The sequence below is a fragment of the Tursiops truncatus genome, chromosome 9 (genome assembly GCF_011762595.2).
Source record: "Tursiops truncatus isolate mTurTru1 chromosome 9, mTurTru1.mat.Y, whole genome shotgun sequence".
NCBI classification, from domain to species: Eukaryota; Metazoa; Chordata; class Mammalia; order Artiodactyla; family Delphinidae; genus Tursiops; species Tursiops truncatus.
The window spans coordinates 98,892,259-98,910,639 of NC_047042.1; the positions used below are offsets into that span (position 1 = coordinate 98,892,259).

An 18,381-nucleotide genomic window follows, 5' to 3' on the forward strand; every position below is an offset into this window, starting at 1 on the left:
CAATAGGAATAGAAAAGAGTTTTATCTGAGCCAAACTGAGAACTATAGCCTGGGAGACACAGATCCAAAAGCATTTGAATTGTGTTCTGCTACAAATTGTGTTCTGCTACTACAAAATGGGGGGCTTAAAAAGGCAAAAATCGTAAAATTACATAATTGTTTGTCAAGAATTATAATTGGAGCTGGCAAGAAGTAAAGGCGCTTGTTAAGCAAGGTTTGGTTGGGGACCAAAATGGTTTCATAGTTACAAGGGGAACCTTGAAGCCATAAAGATGCAGCTGGCAGTGGCTAGCAGATATATTTTGAGAACAGCTGGTGGTATGCTTGAGTTTGATACATTTCAGCAGATTCAAGTTCTCAGTGATGCAAGAGTGTGTCTTAAACCACATCCACGATGGCCACCCGGCTCCATTTTGAATACCTGAACCACAGTTATTCCATTTTTATTTTTATTTTTGTTTATTTGTTTGTTGGCTGCACTGTGCAGCCTGTGGAATCTTAGTTGTCCGACCAGGGATTGAACCCATGCCCCCTGCAGTGGAAGTGCAGAGCCGTAACCACTGGATCACCAGGAAATTCCCTCCATTGTGATTTTTAAATGCATTCTTTTCTTTAACGGTTAAAGCAGATGTACAATGTACATTTAATACGCCACAAAACAGGCTGTTCTAGCTCGCATAAAGTTCAAGTTAAATCACGTATAAGCCAGAATGACTTCCCCATGCCCCCTTTCATCACAGTGATCTGTGATCAGTTGTCTTTGAGGTTACTGTTATAATTGATTAGGGGTGCCACGAACTGCACCCATATAGGACAGTGAACTTAATTGATAAATGTGTGTGTTCTGACTGAATTATAAGGGTCCCAGAAGAAGAGAAAAAGGAAGGGTCTGAGAAAATATTTGAAGAGATTATAGTAGAAAACTTCCCTAACATGGGAAAGGAAATAGTCACCCAAGTCCAGGAGGTACAGAGAGTCCCATACAGGGTAAACCCTAGGAGAAACACATCAAAACACATATTAATCAAACTAACAAAAATTAAATTCAAAGAAAAAATATTAAAAGCAGCAAGGGAAAAACAACAACAACAAAACACACAAAGGAATCCCCATAAGATTATCAGCTGATTTTTCAGCAGAAACTCTGCAGGCCAGAGGGAGTGGCAGGATATACTTGAAGTGATGAAAGAGAAAAACCTACAACCAAGATTACTCTACCCAGCAAGGATCTCATTCAGATTCAATGGAGAAATCAAAAGCTTTTCAGACAAGCAAAAGCTAAGAGAATTCAGCACCACCAAACCAGCTTTCCAATAAATGCTAAAGGAACTTCTCTAGGCAGGAAACACAAAAGAAGAAAAAAACCCACAAAAACAAACCCAAAACAATTAAGAAAATGGTAATAGGAACAAACATATTGATAATAACCTTGAATGTAAATGGATTAAATGTCCCAACCAGGGCTCCCCTGGTGGCGCAGTGGTTGAGAGTCCGCCTGCCGATGCAGGGGACACGGGTTCATGCCCCGATCCGGGAAGATCCCACATGCCGCGGAGCGGCTGGGCCCGTGAGCCATGGCCGCTGAGCCTGTGCGTCCGGAGCCTGTGCTCCGCAACGGAAGAGGCCACAGCAGTGAGAGGCCCGCGTACCACAAAAAAAAAAAAAAAAAAAAAATGTCCCAACCAAAAGACACAGACTGGCTGAATGGATACAAAAACAAGACCCATGTATATGCTGTCTACAAGAGACCCACTTCAGACCTAAGGACACATACAGACTGAAAGTGAAGGGATGGAAAAAGATATTCCATGCGAATGGAAATCAAAAGAAAGCTGGAGTAGCAATATTTGTATCAGATAAAAAAGACTTTAAAATAAAGACTGTTACAAGAGATAAAGAAGGACACTACATAATGATCAAGGGATCAATCCAAGAAGAAGATATAACAATTATAAATGTTTATGCACCCAACAGGGGAACACCTCAATACACAAGGCAAATGCTAACAACCATGAAAGGGGAAACCGACAGTAACACAATAATAGCAGGGGACTTTAACACCCCACTTACACCCATGGACAGATCATCCAAAATGAAAATAAATAAGGAAACACAAGCTTTAAATGACACAACAGACCGGATAGATTTAATTGATATTTATAGAACATTCCACCCCAAAGTGGCAGAATACACTTTCTCCTCAAGTGCACGTGGAACTTTCTCCAGCATAGATCACATCTTGGGTCACAAATCAAGGCTTGGAAAGTTTAAGAAAATTGAAATCGTATCAAGCATCTTTTCTGACCACAATATTATGAGACTGGAAACCAATTACAGGAAAAAAGCTGTAAAAGCCATACATACATGGAGGCTAAACAGCGCGCTATTAAATAAGCAAGAGATCACTGAAGAAATCAAAGAAGAAATAAAGAAATACATAGAAACAAATGACAACGACAACACAATGACCCAAAACCTATGGGATGCCGTAAAAGCAGTTCTAAGCAGTTTGAGATTTCATCCATTCTGTAGCCCATGGATCAAGGAGTAATTTTGACTTTCAAGTATTATTATTTAGGAAATACATTTCGTAAAGCTATAGCTGCCATCGATAGTGATTCCTTTGATGGATCTGGGCAAAGTTAATTGAAAAACTTCTGGAAAGGACTCACCATTCTAGAAGCCCTTAAGACTATTCATGATTCATGGGAAGATGTCAAAACATCAATATTAACGAGAGTTTGGAAGAAGCTGATTCCAAACCTCATGGGCGACTCTGAGGGGCTCAACACTTTAGTGGAGAAGTAACTGCAGATGTGGTGGAAACAGCAAGAGAACTAGAATTAGAAGTGGAGACTGAAGATGTGATTGAATTGCTGTAACCCCATGATAAAACTTTAACAGATAAGGAGTTGCTTCTTATGAATGAGCAAAGACAGAGGTTTCTTGAGATGGAATCTACTCCTGGTGAAGGTGCTGTGAACATTGTTGAAGTGACAACAAAGGATTTAGAATATTACGTAAATTTAATTGATAAAGCAACAGCAGAGCTTGAGAGGACTGATTCCAATTCTTCTTTCTACCCATTCGTAGAAAGAAGTTCTACGGTGGGTAAAATGCTATCAGATGGCATTGTGTGCAACAGAGAAATCATTTGTGAAAGGAAGAGTCAATTGATGTGGCAAACTCCACTGCTGTCTTATTTTAAGGAATTGTCACAGCTGCCCCAAACGTCAGCAGCCGTCACCATGGAGGAAGACCCTCCACCAGCAAAAAGATTATGACTCACTGAAGGCTCAGATGATGGTTAGCAGTAAAGTAATTTTAGACTCAGGTATATACGTTGTTTTTTGGACAAAATGCTACTGCACCCTAAATAGACTACAGTGTAGCATAAACATAACTTTATGTGCACGGGGAAACCAAGAACTTGGTGTGATACTTTTGATAGTCACTTCGTTGTGGTGGTCTGGAACCAAACCTGCGATGTTTCCGAGGTATGCCTGTGTAAAAGAACTGTTTCCAGACATTGGACAACAGCCTGTTCTGGACTGATCCATGGATGGGTCAGGTGGATAGAAAATATAAAGCAACTGAAGAAAATGGATGGTGTGTCTGGTGCAAGGAAGGGAAATTGAAAGTGAAACTACACGAAAAGCAAATAAAGTTCCTTATCAACATAGACAAAGATACTGACTCTGAAAAAATGGAAGCTGATGGCAGGTATCATCTGAAAATGCTCAGCATTCGCGAGTGCTACACAAGCTAATTAAAATGGCAAGCAAACTCAAAAAGCATATAACAAAAACAGCAAATATTCCGATGTGAGAAACGATCCAGTGTTTGACTCGCAGGAGCGCCTTGAAGGCGCCGTTTCTCTGGGCCTCTTTCAGGTCTTGCTTTTGCTTTGCAATATGCGACCGCACCTTGGCCAGGTAGCGCACGTGACCTTCTCCATGGGGGTCGCCCCCGCCCTGCTGGAGCCGCTGTGCATCAAAGAAGAGGTCGTTGCTGAGGTAGGCGCCCTGGAGCTCCCTCTCCAGCCCCTCGACCACGGCCATCAGCTCGGCCAGCTGCTTCCTCTGCTCGTCCCCGGAGGCCCGGTTGCTGAAGGCGCAGTACCTGTGCCCGCACTCCCGGACCAGGGCCCTCAGCCTGACGTTGTCTGTGTTTGCTACGTAGTCATGCAAGGATCCGTCCCCCAAGTCCTCCTTGTGGGTGAAGAGGATGACCGTGTGTCTCAGGGCTCTCGCCCCAAAGACCTCCTTCACCCTGGTCACGGCCACCACGTCCTGCTCTGTGAAGCGCCCCAGCTGGGTCACCAGCAGCAGCACGTGAGGCCCCGGGGCCGAGAGCAGGTAGCAGTCCCCGATGTTCTCGTACGCCTCTTGGTCCTGGGCCCTTGCCTCAAACATGGGGGGCGTGTCCACCACCAGGACGCTCCTCCCATCCCACGTGCCCGTTGCGCCCTGACACTTCCTGGTCACCGACTGGGCCGCCAGCCTGGACTCAAACACTGGCTGGCAGAGGACGCTGTTCCCGGTGGCGCTCTTCCCACTGCCTGTTGTGCCCACCAGGATGATCCGCAATGAGGACGAGGTTGCAAACAGCTTATGTTCTATCTCACCTATAAAAAAAAAAAAAAAAAAAAAGAGTTTTTCGAGTTTTACTAAGTCAGTGATTTAAAAAAATTTTATTTTATCTTGGAGTTTAGTTTATTAACAATGTTGTCTTAGCTTCAGGTGTGCAGCAAAATGATTACGCTATACATATACGTGTATCTATTCTTTTTCAAACTCTTTTCTCATTTAGGTTATTTCGGAATATTGAGCAGAGTCCCCTGTGCTATACAGTAGGTCCTTGTTGGTAAAGTTAGTGATTCTTAAGATTTTTAGGTCGCGGACCTTTCATGGTATCTCATGAAAGCTATGGACCTCTCTCCCTGCCAAACAGTGATATTTAAATACATACAAATGTTTGCAGACAACTTGAGGCGACTCTTGAATGGCAGGAAGCCCACACTGGGAGCCCGAACTTGGACGCATAGCCAGGAGTAAGAACCGCTACACTGTGAAGGATGCTCCAGGGACTTCGTCAGGACCAGGGAAAACACAGCTTTCAGAAAGCTGGTCCCTGAGCTTTTCCAGGGAAGGTGCTTAGCCCAGTTTCATGCTAAATAAACGTGAGATTAGAAAGAGGTGGAGGATGAGAAGTCATCAGTGAGAAACTATGATCACCTCTCTTTCCCCCACCAATTAATTCCCAGGTACACAGGCTGCCAATCACATTCATCTGAACCTTCGGGGTAAAGGAAGTCTCAGAGGTCAAGAGCTCCACTGACCTACCACCGAGGACCAGCTGAATGGCCCTGGGTTTCCTCTTTTTGGGTGGGGAGTTGGATGTTTGAACGTGAGCCTACAGAAAGCTTGTCGTTAAAGTCAAGGACGGAGTCTTGTGACGGGACATGCTGTCCCAGAACATACAGTTTCGATTGTAATACTTGGAATTAATGATGGAATGTTTTGGTTTAAAACTGTTTGCACCGTAACTGCTTTTATTGCTAACCGCCTGACTTGGCTGCTGTGAAATTGAGCTTTTCTTGCCAGCATAATGTGAACAGGAAGACGCTGGGTTCCGGATGGCCGACCCAATAGTTCAAAATTAGAACGAACATCCTGTTACCCTGGGATATAAACACCACACCCGTACAAGACTCGGGGTCTCACCCTGCTTTTGGTGAGGCCCCGATCGGTTTGCGCTTTTGTGCGTAATAAACGCCTATCACTAATCTACTTTGGATTTGCACTGGATATTGGTGTTCTGTCTTGGTTCTGATTCCTCTCCGAGGGAAGTTCGCAGGTGTGTGTGAGACCGCAACAGTCTGACAGATGACCCTGGATCGGTGGCTGAGGAAGAAATGATAAGACCATCATGTGTAAGAAACACATGCATTGGAAAGATCGTCAATTTGGCTGATAGAATGACAGGAAATTAGAACAAAAGTGGTGTTGTCGAGGGTGACCCTGCATCAAGAGCTAAAATCTTCACGGGATGAAGAGAGTGAGAATCCGAGGATTTCTGGAGTTCTTAGGAGCTCAAATGAATTAAGTTCATTTTAGTCTCCTAAAATCTGTTATTGTTATTCCTTTTACCCTGTGTTGGTTCTTCCCTTTCTTAAGTATCCTGGATTTTTTTTTTAGCAAACACGATTTACTAAATCTTTATGGGGAAGTTTTCCTCTTTTCAGTTGAGTGCAGGCAGGGAAGGATATCATTTTCACAGTTCGTTTCCAAGTCCCCTGACCTCTGACTTGAAGTTTCATTTCCTCATTTCCCATACATCACGGCACAGGGGAGAGCTTCACACTCGGGTGTGTGTGCTGTGATGATGGTGGGGAAGATAAGAACATGATAGCTGCCTTTTCTTCTGCAGTGGAAAATAACTGGGTTTCTTTTCTGTCACTGTGTTTGAGGTGAGGGAGAGGAGGAGAGAAAACAGTGACTCTTCCCTGATGCCTAGAGCTCTTGAGAATTTGGAGGCTTTCTTACCTTCAGCCATAGTCCCGTATCTGCTCCTCTGAAGCCCTTCCATTCTCTTCTGGAATAAAAAAAGGAAAGGAATAAAAAGCAGGTGTCCATATGGGACTTGGTAAGGCCTGAGAACACCTCCAATTCAGACAGCCAAGAATAATTATCCTTAGATGAGCCGTTTCCATCGCTAATTTTCTAACTTATATTTTACTTTCAAATATCCATATATAACTTTAAGCAAGCCAGGTGATGCTAGGTTATATTAACACAATGAACTCCTGCTTTTTCCTCATCCTATAGGAGAGCATGAAATGTTTGAAAACAAGTCAGTTGATTATCTCCCCTCTACCTGAAAAGGCATGAAATAAAGGAAGTCTTCTTCTGTGGAATGAGAAGCAGGATTTTGTTTATTGTTTTATTATTACTATTATTATTGGAATCAAAGTAAGCAAACTTGCTAGACTAGAGAATAAAAATTGCCTTGCTGTAAATGACATTGGCTTGTTTGAAGTACTGGCCATTTCCAGCCCCAGAAACTCTTTGTACCAGATGGATATCCCAGTGGCAAGGAGGAAAGTACAATGTACCTTCCAATGGCAGTGTGGAATTGGGGATCCAGGGCTCCTTTGAGCACAGACATGAGAGGATGCAGTAGAAGACGGAGGAGCACGGCCACCACCCTCCCTCCCCTCTGAGCAGCTGGTGGAGAGAAGCTGCTGCCATGACTGAGGGACAGAGTCAACATTCAGGACAAATTCAAGATAAATTCATTTCCTGCTCAGTTTTAAACCACATGTCTTTCCTTGTGGGTCTCCCAATAACCACTTAAAAAATTTTCCAGTAGATATACCCAGAAATTGGCAAAACTATGGGGATAAATGTTTCATTCAGATGAGACATAATATTGTGTCATTCTTCTTGGTGCTAGAAAAGGTGAGCATGCATTAGAAAAGGCAAGCATGCAATGTGCCACTATAATTAAGATGATCTCCGAGACTGTATTTTATTTATTCAGTTTTAAAGATTATGCAGTTCTGAAGCAAACATTTTAAGGGGAGAAATACACAGAGTAATGAAACAAATGCCCACTACTTGCAGTGAACAGATCTAAGTATTTTGGCATTTTCACTGCTGCTGTTTGGTTTGACTGAAAAAGTTAAAACATTACACATATAGTTCCATTTATTTATTTTTTGACTCCCCCCAACCCGTCTCATTCTCCCTCTTCCCTTCAGAGGCAACCAATATTCTGAGATACACATGTATGTATAGGTAATATATGGTACTTTTTGGCATTTTAATCTTTTATGTCAGTGACATTATTTATGTAGCATTTTATCCAACTCAATTTTATTAACAAACACTTGGTGTGCCAAGATGCGTGCTTGCTACTACAAACCACGCTGCAGAAGAATCCCCCTACACGTCTCCTTGTGCACGTGGACGATTGCTCTGGGATATGTAGTTTCCACCTGACAAGATACTGCCAAATACGACTCCAAGAAGCTTGTGCTAAGTCATGCTGGCAGCAGCCATGGGTGAGAATCCCCCCAATCTTCACCTACGCTTGGTGATATTAGATTTTTAATTTTTTGGTCACCCTGATGGGCATATCTTAGGATGTCTTAATTGGTTTAAAGGTGCAGTTTATTGATTAACATTGAATTGAAAACGGTTTTCATAGTTCATTTGCTATTCAGGTCGATTCTGTTATTTCTACCTCTTTCACATGCTTCTGTTCACTCAGGAGGGAAGACTAGAAATGGCCCTCATTAGGGAAACCAGCCCTTGGCACATGCTCAGAATTTATTAAGGCAACTTCCTTCCTTCCTTTCCTTCTCCTTCTGCACCACTTTCCTTTCCTTAAGCCCAGAGAAGAGCATTTTCCTCACCACATTCTCCCACACGCTGTCCTGGCCTCTGGTCAATAACATTCCAGCTTTTGCTAAAACTGCTCAAATCCTCTGACATCTTTTCTACTTCAGACGGCAGTTGCTATATATTGGAATCAATATATCGATGTGGTAAAGACGATGACGACAGTGGTCACAATGTTGATGATGAACTTTACCATGGTAATAATCCTCTGTGCAGCCGTTTGTAATTTTCAAGTTTCTTTCATGTCCGTTCTTTGAATCGTTCTCCTAAATTCCCTATGATGTGATCAAGATAGGTATTAAAATTTCTATTAAAATATTAGGAAACTGAGCCTCAACTGACCTGCCCACGATCACACAACTTCCATGGAGCTAAGACCAAAACATGGCTCATTTTGCCTGTGTATTCTCCTAGATTTATCAGGGTGGAGAAGAGATTATACTGTCAATGAACCTCTTGGAACACCACATACCATGCTGCCATCCATGGTCAGGACATAAACTGAGGCAGGCAGGCTGGAAGCTTACCCTAAAACTAACAAAGGGAACTGTATTGCAAAATCTTGAGTGCAAAAAAAAGATTATTCAAAGGTAAAATCGCAGGGCCAGAAGTTGCTCGGAATGGAAGTATTTCAGTTTAAAGCAATCTGGTGTTTTCCCATGACTTGATGATCAGTGCGACCCAAATGGAGCTCTGTGGCCTCACAAAAGCCAGTCAAAGTTCAGGTTACATTAGCAGAGGCACGCACGGTCCTCCTGAACCGTCTTCTGAGTGGGTCAGGCTGCCGGGGAGACACGTCCCACCGAGGAGTAGATTATTTTGGACAGATATTAACAAATAATGAAGTGTGCAGAGGCTAGTCAGAAAGGATATTGATGGAGATGCTAAAATGAGTCATAGAATATTAAAAGGACAGAATCAGCCTAGGAAAAGATCGGGAAACATCCTAAACTCGAAGGAACGTGACACGTGTCAATCACATCGTAGACAGAAGAGGGAGAATCGCGAGTGAAGGCAGATTTCTTCTCCACAAGGAAAACCCTTTTAATCTTCCCCCAGGCGGGATCAGGAATCGTGAGAGAGTCGCGGGCAGCATGCGGGCAGAGATTATAAGAGTATCTGACAGGAGCAGCAGAAGGATGTAGCTTAGGTAGGAGGTTGAAGCCAATGAGCATATAATGCACCTCCTGATTTGTACACTACACGAGCCTGATTTTATCTTGACGGCACCTTACTTTATCAAACCATTGGAAAGCAGGCTCTCTCATGCTGTTTTAGGAAAGATAAAAATACTTTCTGTCTGCCTGATTCATATTCTCCTTCGCCCACCTGCCCCCTCCCGCTGTTTCCTGGTATCACTTGTGTCAGAGTTTAGCGTTGTGATTTCATAACGCGGCTCTCACAGGAGCTTTAGCAAAGGGTTGGTTCCTGTACACACTGGAATCTGTCTGCCATACGGTCGAGTTCGACATCGTGTTGTAGGAAAAGCGTGGGTATTTGGGGGAGAATGGGCTGGTTCTCAGAAGATCAATGAACAATGTTCACTGAGAGGTTCCGTTTGGAGCACGTGGCTCAATGAGGGCGGGAACATAATGACCCCGAACTTGTCCTGTGGACCCCTAGGAATAGACTCTCGGTACCCAGGCCTCAGGGGGCGTGGTGCTTGTCAGGGATGGGGCGGGGCTGGTGCGGGGAAGTGAAGAGCTAAAACTGAGACGTCCGCCCCACCTAGTTCCGGCACCTGGTGAGTTTCAGTTTACTCATCTGTCAAATGGGATGAGAATCTTAGTGAAGCTTTATGAAACCCCGTGAAGCTTATGAAAGTCAGAAGAGCTAAGAAGTAGGCAACTAGACGGAAAAGACCTCCACGCTGTGGAAAGCTGTGGGCCGTGAACGCGGGGTGAGAGGTTCCCGAAGCCGCTTCCCTCCCGCTAGGAATCCGCGGTTGCCCATAACGCTCACCATCGGCGCCCCGTTTCACTGATGGGAGAGCCCAGAAGTATGGTAACCGGTGTCAGATCCCACGAGAAATCAGTAGCCCTGACTCAGCCGCGGCCTCCAGGACGCGTCCCCCCTCCCCGGGCCTCCACCCAGGACGCTGGGACCCCCGCCGGGTTCCCCTTACCAGGCGCGGCGCTGCGGGCTGGGTGCCGGCGGGTCGGCGCGAGCGCGCGGCCGAAGGTTCCAGGGCACGGCTGCAGGGCAAGAAGGAAAATGGGGCTGACGGAGTGCGCCCTCTGTCCCCGCAGTTGGGGACACCCCCTCCGGATGGGGCGAAACTGCTGCTGCGGAAACCGGAAAGCAGCGAGTTCGGAGCGTGCTTCCCCCTTAATGGGATGCTTCCTGTCGGAGCCCGCGAGCCCCTCGCCCACTCCCATTTCCTCTTTAAGACGTGTGCAAAGAAGTGATGTTTGGAGCGTGAAAGAGAAGAACACGGGCCCCAATCCCCCCAGTTCCCCCGTTGCTAAAGAGCCCTGTTGCCTCCGCGGGCGTGTCGTGCTCTCCGGCCACCATTCCCGGAAGATCAACGTCTCATCTCTCCTGTTGAGTCCAAGTACCTCTCACTCTAACACAGACCACGCTGACCTGAGTCTCCCTGTGAAAGCACCTACAAAGAGATCTACTGAGAAAGTTAGTTATTTTCTTTGGCACAGGAAAGAATCACTGGCTTCTCAGGAAGGAGGACTTGTCTACCTTCGTGCAAAGCTGGAGCCCAGATGCGGAACAGGTTAGAATGGAGCCTTCCTCCTTTCCAGAAACTCCCCAGGGCTGGGAGGCAGAAAGTGACTACCCTTGTCTTTTGTTTCTTGGGGTTGGGTGTCTCTTCTTGGGGGGGTGTGTGTGATGTTTGAGGAGTGGTAAGCAGTTCTCTTCAGCGTACCCATGAGCTATTTCGCCAGCATGTGGAAGAATAGATCTTAGGTGTTTTCAGATGTAGTAAATCAAGGGATATACACGATTTAACACTATTTCCAAAGTAAAAAGGAGTGCCTGAAATTAATGGTGTAGAGTGAAAGGAAATATAAAATAAATAAGAACTGGGCCGAGAAGGAGATTGAATGTAAGGTATAAAAATAATGAAGACCCCAAATAATGATTAAAACAAAATACTACATCATTTTGGAAGACAACTACTTAAAAAAAAAAAAGAGGTAAAAGACAAATTTAGAAAAAATCTCAAAATATTTTATTGCTGGAATAAGCAAGCGCAAATGCAGTTGTATAAGAAAAGGCAAACATTGCCACTATCAGATGAAGGCTCCCGGGGCAGAAAAAAAAAAAAAAAAAGCCCTAACACCACACACAGAAATATACTCAAAATGGATCACAGGCCTAAGTGTAAGGCTGGACACTGTAAAACTCTCAGAGGAAAACACAGGCAGAACACTCTTTGACATAAATTGCAGCAAGATATTTTTTGACCCACGTCCTAGAGTAATGGAAACAAAAATAAACAAATGGGGCCTAATGAAACTTCAAAGCTTTTGCCCAGCAAAGGAACCCATAAACAAAACAAAAAGACAACTCTCAGAATAGGAGAAAATATTTGCAAACGAGGCCACCGACAAGGGATTAATCTCCAAAATATACAAACAGCTCCTGCAGCTCAGTACCAAAAAAACAAACAGCCCAATCAAAAAATGGCTGGAAGACCTAAATGGGCATTTCTCTGAAGAAGACATACAGATGGCCAACAAACACATGAAAAGATGCTCAACATCACTAATTATTAGCGAAATGCAAATCAAAACTACAATGAGGTATCACCTCACACCGGTCAGAGTGGCCATCATCAAAAAATCTACAAACAGGGCTTCCCTGGTGGCGCAGTTGTTGAGAGTCTGCCTGCCGATGCAGGGGACACGGGTTCGTGCCCCAGTCTGGGAAGATCCCACATTCCACGGAGTGGCTGGGCCCGTGAGCCATGGCCACTGAACCTGCACGTCCGGAGGCTGTGCTCTGCAACGGGAGAGGCCACAACAGTGAGAGGCCCGCGTACCAAAAAAAAAAAAAACTACAAACAATAAATGCTGGAGAGGGTGTGGAGAAAAGGGAACCATCTTGCACTGTTGGTGGGAATATAAATTGATACAGCTACTATGGAGAACAGTATGGAGGTTCCGCAAAAAACTAAAAATAGAACTACCATATGACCCAGCAATCCCACTACTGGGCATGTACCTGGAGAAAACCATAATTCAAAAAGATAAAATACATGCACCTCAATATTCATTGCAGCACTATTTACCATAGCCAGGACATGGAAGCAACCTAAATGTCCATAGACAGAGGAATATGGGTAAAGAAGAAGTGGCACATATGTACAATGTAATATTACTCAGCCATAAAAAGGAACAAAATAATGCCATTTGCAGAGATGTGGATAGACCTAGAGACTGTCATACAGAGTGAAGTAAGTCAGAAAGAGAAAAAAGCAAATATCGTATAATATTGCTTATATGTGGAATCTAGACAAATGGTACAGATGAACTTATTTGCAAAGCAGAAATAGAGACACAGGTGTAGAGACCAAACATACGGATACCAAGGGGGGATGGGGGTGGGTGGGATGAAATGGGAGATTGGAATTGACATATATACACTAGTATGTATAAAATAGATAACTAGTAAGAACCTACTGCATAACACAGGGAACTCTACTCAATGTTCTGTGGTGACCTAAATGGGAAGGAAATCTACAAAAAGAGGGGATATATGTATACGCCTAACTGATTCACTTTGCTGTAGACCAGAAACTAACACAACATTGTAAAGCAACTACACTCCAATAAAAATTTTTTAAAATAAATTTAAAAAAAGCTTAAAAAAAAATGAGTCTTGAATCATAGCCTAGCTCTGGCTTCCCCAAGGACTTACAGGAATTCCTCTTCTAGGGAATTCAATCCATTGGGTATTCTCTGGAAAGAGTAGTGGCATCTGCCCAGCCAGGCAGTTGAATATTGAATATTGTACCAGAATATTGAATATTGTACAATACTGAATATTGTACAAGACTATGTAAGAGGGTATGCATTGTTTGAAATCTTCTGTTTGAAAAACTCATCATGGCCAAAAACAACTCTCGTAAGTAAGCCAAATATGAACCTCTTTAGATAAAATGAGAGCAGATCCAGGCAACAGGGCATGGAAATATGAAAGAAACTTCATCAGCACACGATCAAGGAATTTTTAAGCTTGAAGAGATAAAAGAAAAGGTGAGAGGAGATGTATGTGGTTGATATGAATATATATACATATATATTCACTTAGACAGTTTTTGAGAAATTTTGGTATTTTGACTCTGTATCTGGTTAAGGAAACTCTTCCTATAGGACAGTAAGGAAAAATAAGTTCCAGTTCTGATTTGCCATGTTTTACCCTTAGAAAATCACTTGACTCTCAGTACATTACTTTCCTCTTCAAATAAAAGGCTGTAAATTATCTGTCATCCACACTGGGCAGAGCTGGACCGTTTTTGACAACTTCAGTGGCCTCTGCCTTACTTCCCCAGATACCCTCTTACCGAAGATAGGCAGGAGGGCCAGTGGGCCTGGCCACGAGGGCTGTCTGGTGTCCCACACCCTCGGTCTGAATCACAGCCCCACCCCCGGCCAGCAGTGTAACCCTGGGAAGATGCTTAATCTAAGTGCTAAACCTCTTCTGCACAAATGGGATCATTAATGTAGCGCCGTCCTCATAGGGCTGTTGGGAGGATAAGATGAGACCATCTCTTCTCCCCTCCCTCTTTCCCTCCTCTTCCTCTCCTCTCTCTTAGACCTGCTGCCTAATAAGATACCTGGTTAACCCTCCATCCTTGTTCCCTAACACCTTCTACCTGGTGAGTCATGTTCCCTCTAGTATATAGTTGGATTCCCTCTACATCCCCTTCTGTGGAGATCAGAGGAGGTTTATTCATTTTACTTTGGGAACAGAGGTGCAGGTTCGTCAAAGAACTCAGTATCTCACAGCAGGTCAGGGGCAGAGATCTAGGTCAAATGCCAGCCCCAGGGCTCTTGCTGTTTCATCCCAGCATCGAGAAAGCTCTGGGGCTTCCCTCCATTCAGTGTTGAGATAGCCCATCCCCCTTGCTACCCGGAGCTCACACCTGGGGGCAAACACATGTTGTGAGGCGTGTTCTTACCATAGTCATTTTCTTCATCTCTTGCTGTTTTCTGTCCTCTCATGATTAACTGAAAGAGTCCCAAACACCATTTGTTCAATCATTCATTCATCAAATAAGTATAACTACCTCCAATGTGCCAGGCAAAATCCAAAGAGCTGGTGACACCACAGTGAAAATGTCATAGTTCCTGCCCTCTCCGAGCATCAGAATTTAGGGAAGACATTGGAAGAGCCTGGTCTGGGGCTGGGATGATACTGTGAGAACACTTGGCGAGCTTGTTTTGTCTTTCAGGACCTTGAAATGCACGGAGCAGAGTGCATTTGACAATACTCTATGTCAATGAGTAAGCTTTAGATATTAATTTTCCCAGGTAATTTTATGTTAGTGACATAAGTGGTAGAAAATAAGTTTTCCCAGGAGATTCAGCAGCCAGGGGTGGGGTGGGGGGCTTTGGAAAACCCTGAGAACAAGAAAGTTTGCTCACTGACTTAGGACCTACCTTAGGGTTGTTGGCCTGGGAAACAAACAAGAAGAAAATTGGAATTTTGTTTTTGGAAATTGGAAATCAGACGTATTTCCCAAACTGGTCTGGAGAGCTCCTGCTCTCAGAAAACCACATGATTTGGCTCGTCCTAATATGTCTAAATAGGGTGAGAGTGGGATGCTCCCTTCCAGGTTTTTATGTTCTTGCCTCAAACCTGAGGCTTTTTGAAGTAGAATACCCACTCCAACATTATTTAATACAATTAAACGTTCTGTGGTCAAGTTTGCCTGATCACACGAGTGCCTGAACACGACAGCACAGTCTCCCCTCAGTCTACTCCAGCCTCATTCCCACCTAATCCCCTCCCCAGTCAGCCCCTCCACAAACAGCAGATTTCAGGGCCTTTTCCAACCCACCTTGTGGACCATTCATCCCACCGCACATTTCTGCCTGAGTCCTGTCTGTGCTTCAACGTCCGTTTCAAATTCTACCTCTTCATGTCGCCCACCTGGTTCCTACAGGTAACTGTGTTCTCCCCCTATTGGCACCAACAACGACGCAAAAACAAAGGGAGAGGTTGGCTGAGTAACCTGTCTTTGGCCAAAGGACTCACATGGCAGGTTTGCCTAGAGCTCAAGCCAAAGCTCTCAGTGTGTCTGCAGTAACTCTCCTGCCGCCGCCCCCACCCCCCGTTACCCACCCCACCCCTGTCACCCCGCCCCCCGTTACACCCCATCCAAAGCTTTCTGTAAAGTTTACCCCAGGTAAACTTTACTGTAAAGTTTACTAATCACATAATATGATTAGTTTATTTTGTGTCTAGAAATCAACAAACTCCCATAATTGACACCAGAGCAGAAATGAAGAAAGAGGCCACAAGGTTCAGAGCCAAGAAGAAAAATTTAGCTGAAGCAAGATGTCCTTGTCAAAGCTGGAAATGAGGAAGTGGGTTATGGGGAATCCACAGAACTCTCGAATAGGCAACTGGACTTTCCATATCGTTTGAAATGGGGGTTAAAATCATTTAAAATAATTTTCAAGAAGGAGGTGAGCTCCCACTGCAATCTGGGACGACAAATGGTTCTTAGTTATTGAGCTACGTAAAACATGTAGAATCCTGGGCTTCCCTGGTGGCGCAGTGGTTGAGAGTCCACCTGCCGATGCAGGGGACACGGGTTCGTGCCCCGGTCCGGGAAGATCCCGCATGTCGCGGAGCGGCTGGGCCCGTGAGCCATGGCCGCTGAGCCTGCGTGTCCGGAGCCTGTGCTCCGCAATGGGAAAGGCCGCAACAGTGAGAGGCCTGTGTACCGCAAAAACAAAAAACAAACAAACAAAAAAACGTGTAGAATCCTGTATTCGGAATCGTCTGAAAACTCAAAGTTCATGTAGTTTAGTGCCTCTCAGATTTGCTGTTTTTCAGAATTACTTGAGTGTTCTTTAAAAATGTCCATTCTGGGGGGACCATGCTCAGAAATTCCGATTTATGAACCTGATGTATCTGATGTAATCAGTCCACAAATCAGAGTTTGGAAATGAGCTATTTATTCAGACCCCTTCACTGTACAGATGATGAAATTGAGGTGTCCCTGCAGCTGGCGTGGGAGAGACCTGAATTAGGGAGCAGACGTGTAAGGGGTCATGCACGGAGAGGGGTTGAAGACCTAGTTCTGGGCCTCTTAAATTTCTGGAGGGTCCCCTCCTGTGGGACAGAGGGGAGAGGGAGAATCTGGGGGGTGAATTCTGATGGTATCCTGACTCACCACATTGTAACTTGCTCTGAAGTTAGACTGCTTTCAGGGCCACAGAAATATCTTCTGTCTGTGCTGAAATGCCGCTTGGGCAATGCTGAATGCCTTTGAAAACGTAGTTTATTCCGAGGTGTGGTTCCAGCACACACTTCTCTCACTGTATGGAGGGAGTGTGGAAGCAGACAGGAATGTGTGCCCTCCAGACTGGAGAATATGCTCATAAACCTTCTTTCGAACTTCCTCTACTGGAAACTTGTGACATCTTTACAAATCCGGACGCCCCATCTTAACGACTCTAGCTTTCACTTACCCACATGGTGCCTGGTGGAACCCAGGTGCTCACACAGTAAATGCCCTCACAGCCATGTTCCTTCTGGTTGGTTGCAGCTCCTGTCCCCTGCCGGGGCTCGCTTTTCCTGGTGACAGACTCTGACAGGTGATCTGAGAAAGCCCTGATCTCTGCTTTCCCCTTGGTTGTGAGTGTTGCAGGCTGTTTTCTCCCAGTGTGCACAGAGGAAGTCTCAGACCTTTGAGACTCAGAGCTCTGGAAAGCGCAGAGGGAGGGTTAGATGGTGGTGATGACTTAAAGAGACAGGAACATTCACTGTGGGCTTAAAGCATTTCCCTTACAAAACCTCCCTCCTGGTGTGACTAATGTGGTGTGTGTCTCCAGCAGGGCCCCTCGATACCAAATATCTTGTCATACCTGAGGAAGGGAAGGGTGTTGTAGGACCCCGAGGCCTGACTCTCCTTCTAGAACTGTTTAGTGATCTAATCTTCAGTGACTTTTTACCCTGTAGGCATTTTCCCCCCATATCAAATAAGTCCAGAGAGCCTCCTGCCCCAGGACAAAGAACATGATAGCTTTTCTCAACAGCTGTCCATTGACTGGACATCCATGTGGCCAGGGCTCCTCTGGGGTCCAGTCTGTCAGAAAAATCCAGAAGCAGAGTTTTATCTGAGCAAGGAAGTCTCAGCTACTGAAGGACTTGAAGCTAGCCGGTATGTTGAGGATGGGTACCTTTACACAATTCCTGAATTAGCCTTAGGAGGAGGCTTAGTCTGCTCCTCTGTGCTGGTGTCACCAGTTCTAGTTGTTCTGTCTTCTCTCAAGAGGGTCATGAGAGTGAGGTCAGCAAAAGAGCCAATGGTGTGGTGAACAGGCTACAAAAGGACTGGCCCTAGGACTGGTCAGGTCACGAACCTAACTCAAACTTTCTGGAGTTGACTGTCCCTATGTGTGGGAAGGAGGGCTGTCCTGAGCCCTAATCTACTGACTGGGACCTGCTTTTTCATCTTTCTTTCCAGCCCATTTTTTCAGGTAGGAAAGAGACCCAACTTCCACTATTTTCCATTCTTTGTTTCAGGGACAGAATCTCTCGAATTACTGACACTCCCATTGTTTCCATTCAGCATCATTGAAGCCAGGAGTCTCTCATTCTCCCACTAGATCAGCAGTGCCAGGACTAGTGTGAGGCAAGTTTGGTGTCCGGGGCACAAACCTGAAGGAGGCAGTCACTACCAAGGTCTCTCCAGTGCCAACCCTACAGGTGAATGGCCCTGGAAGTGAGCACTTCCTGAAGACTGAGGTGCATACGGCTCCTCACTGGCTTCACT

The 18,381-nt window shown here is 44.9% G+C and overlaps 1 protein-coding gene across 8 annotated transcripts; it reads right to left on the reverse strand.

Annotated features, from left to right (window-relative positions):
• Nucleotides 1-778: 778 nt before the first annotated feature.
• On the reverse strand, nucleotides 779-17,276 carry LOC101326546 (GTPase IMAP family member 5-like). 8 transcript variants are annotated; one of them, XM_033863471.2, is made up of 4 exons: nucleotides 17,075-17,276; nucleotides 10,534-10,603; nucleotides 6,549-6,597; nucleotides 779-4,627 (listed from the first exon to the last, which is right to left on the reverse strand). In XM_033863471.2, the coding sequence occupies exons 3-4, from the start codon at nucleotides 6,589-6,591 to the stop codon at nucleotides 3,741-3,743; spliced, it is 930 nt and encodes a 309-aa protein (XP_033719362.1). In that variant the 5' UTR covers nucleotides 6,592-6,597; nucleotides 10,534-10,603; nucleotides 17,075-17,276; the 3' UTR covers nucleotides 779-3,740. The 8 variants fall into 8 exon arrangements, with proteins under 8 accessions (XP_033719362.1, XP_033719358.1, XP_033719361.1 ...); XM_033863467.2 differs by lacking the exon at nucleotides 10,534-10,603 and adding an exon at nucleotides 14,551-14,599; XM_033863470.2 differs by lacking the exon at nucleotides 17,075-17,276 and adding an exon at nucleotides 14,551-14,566.
• Between the last annotated feature and the right edge of the window lie 1,105 nt (nucleotides 17,277-18,381).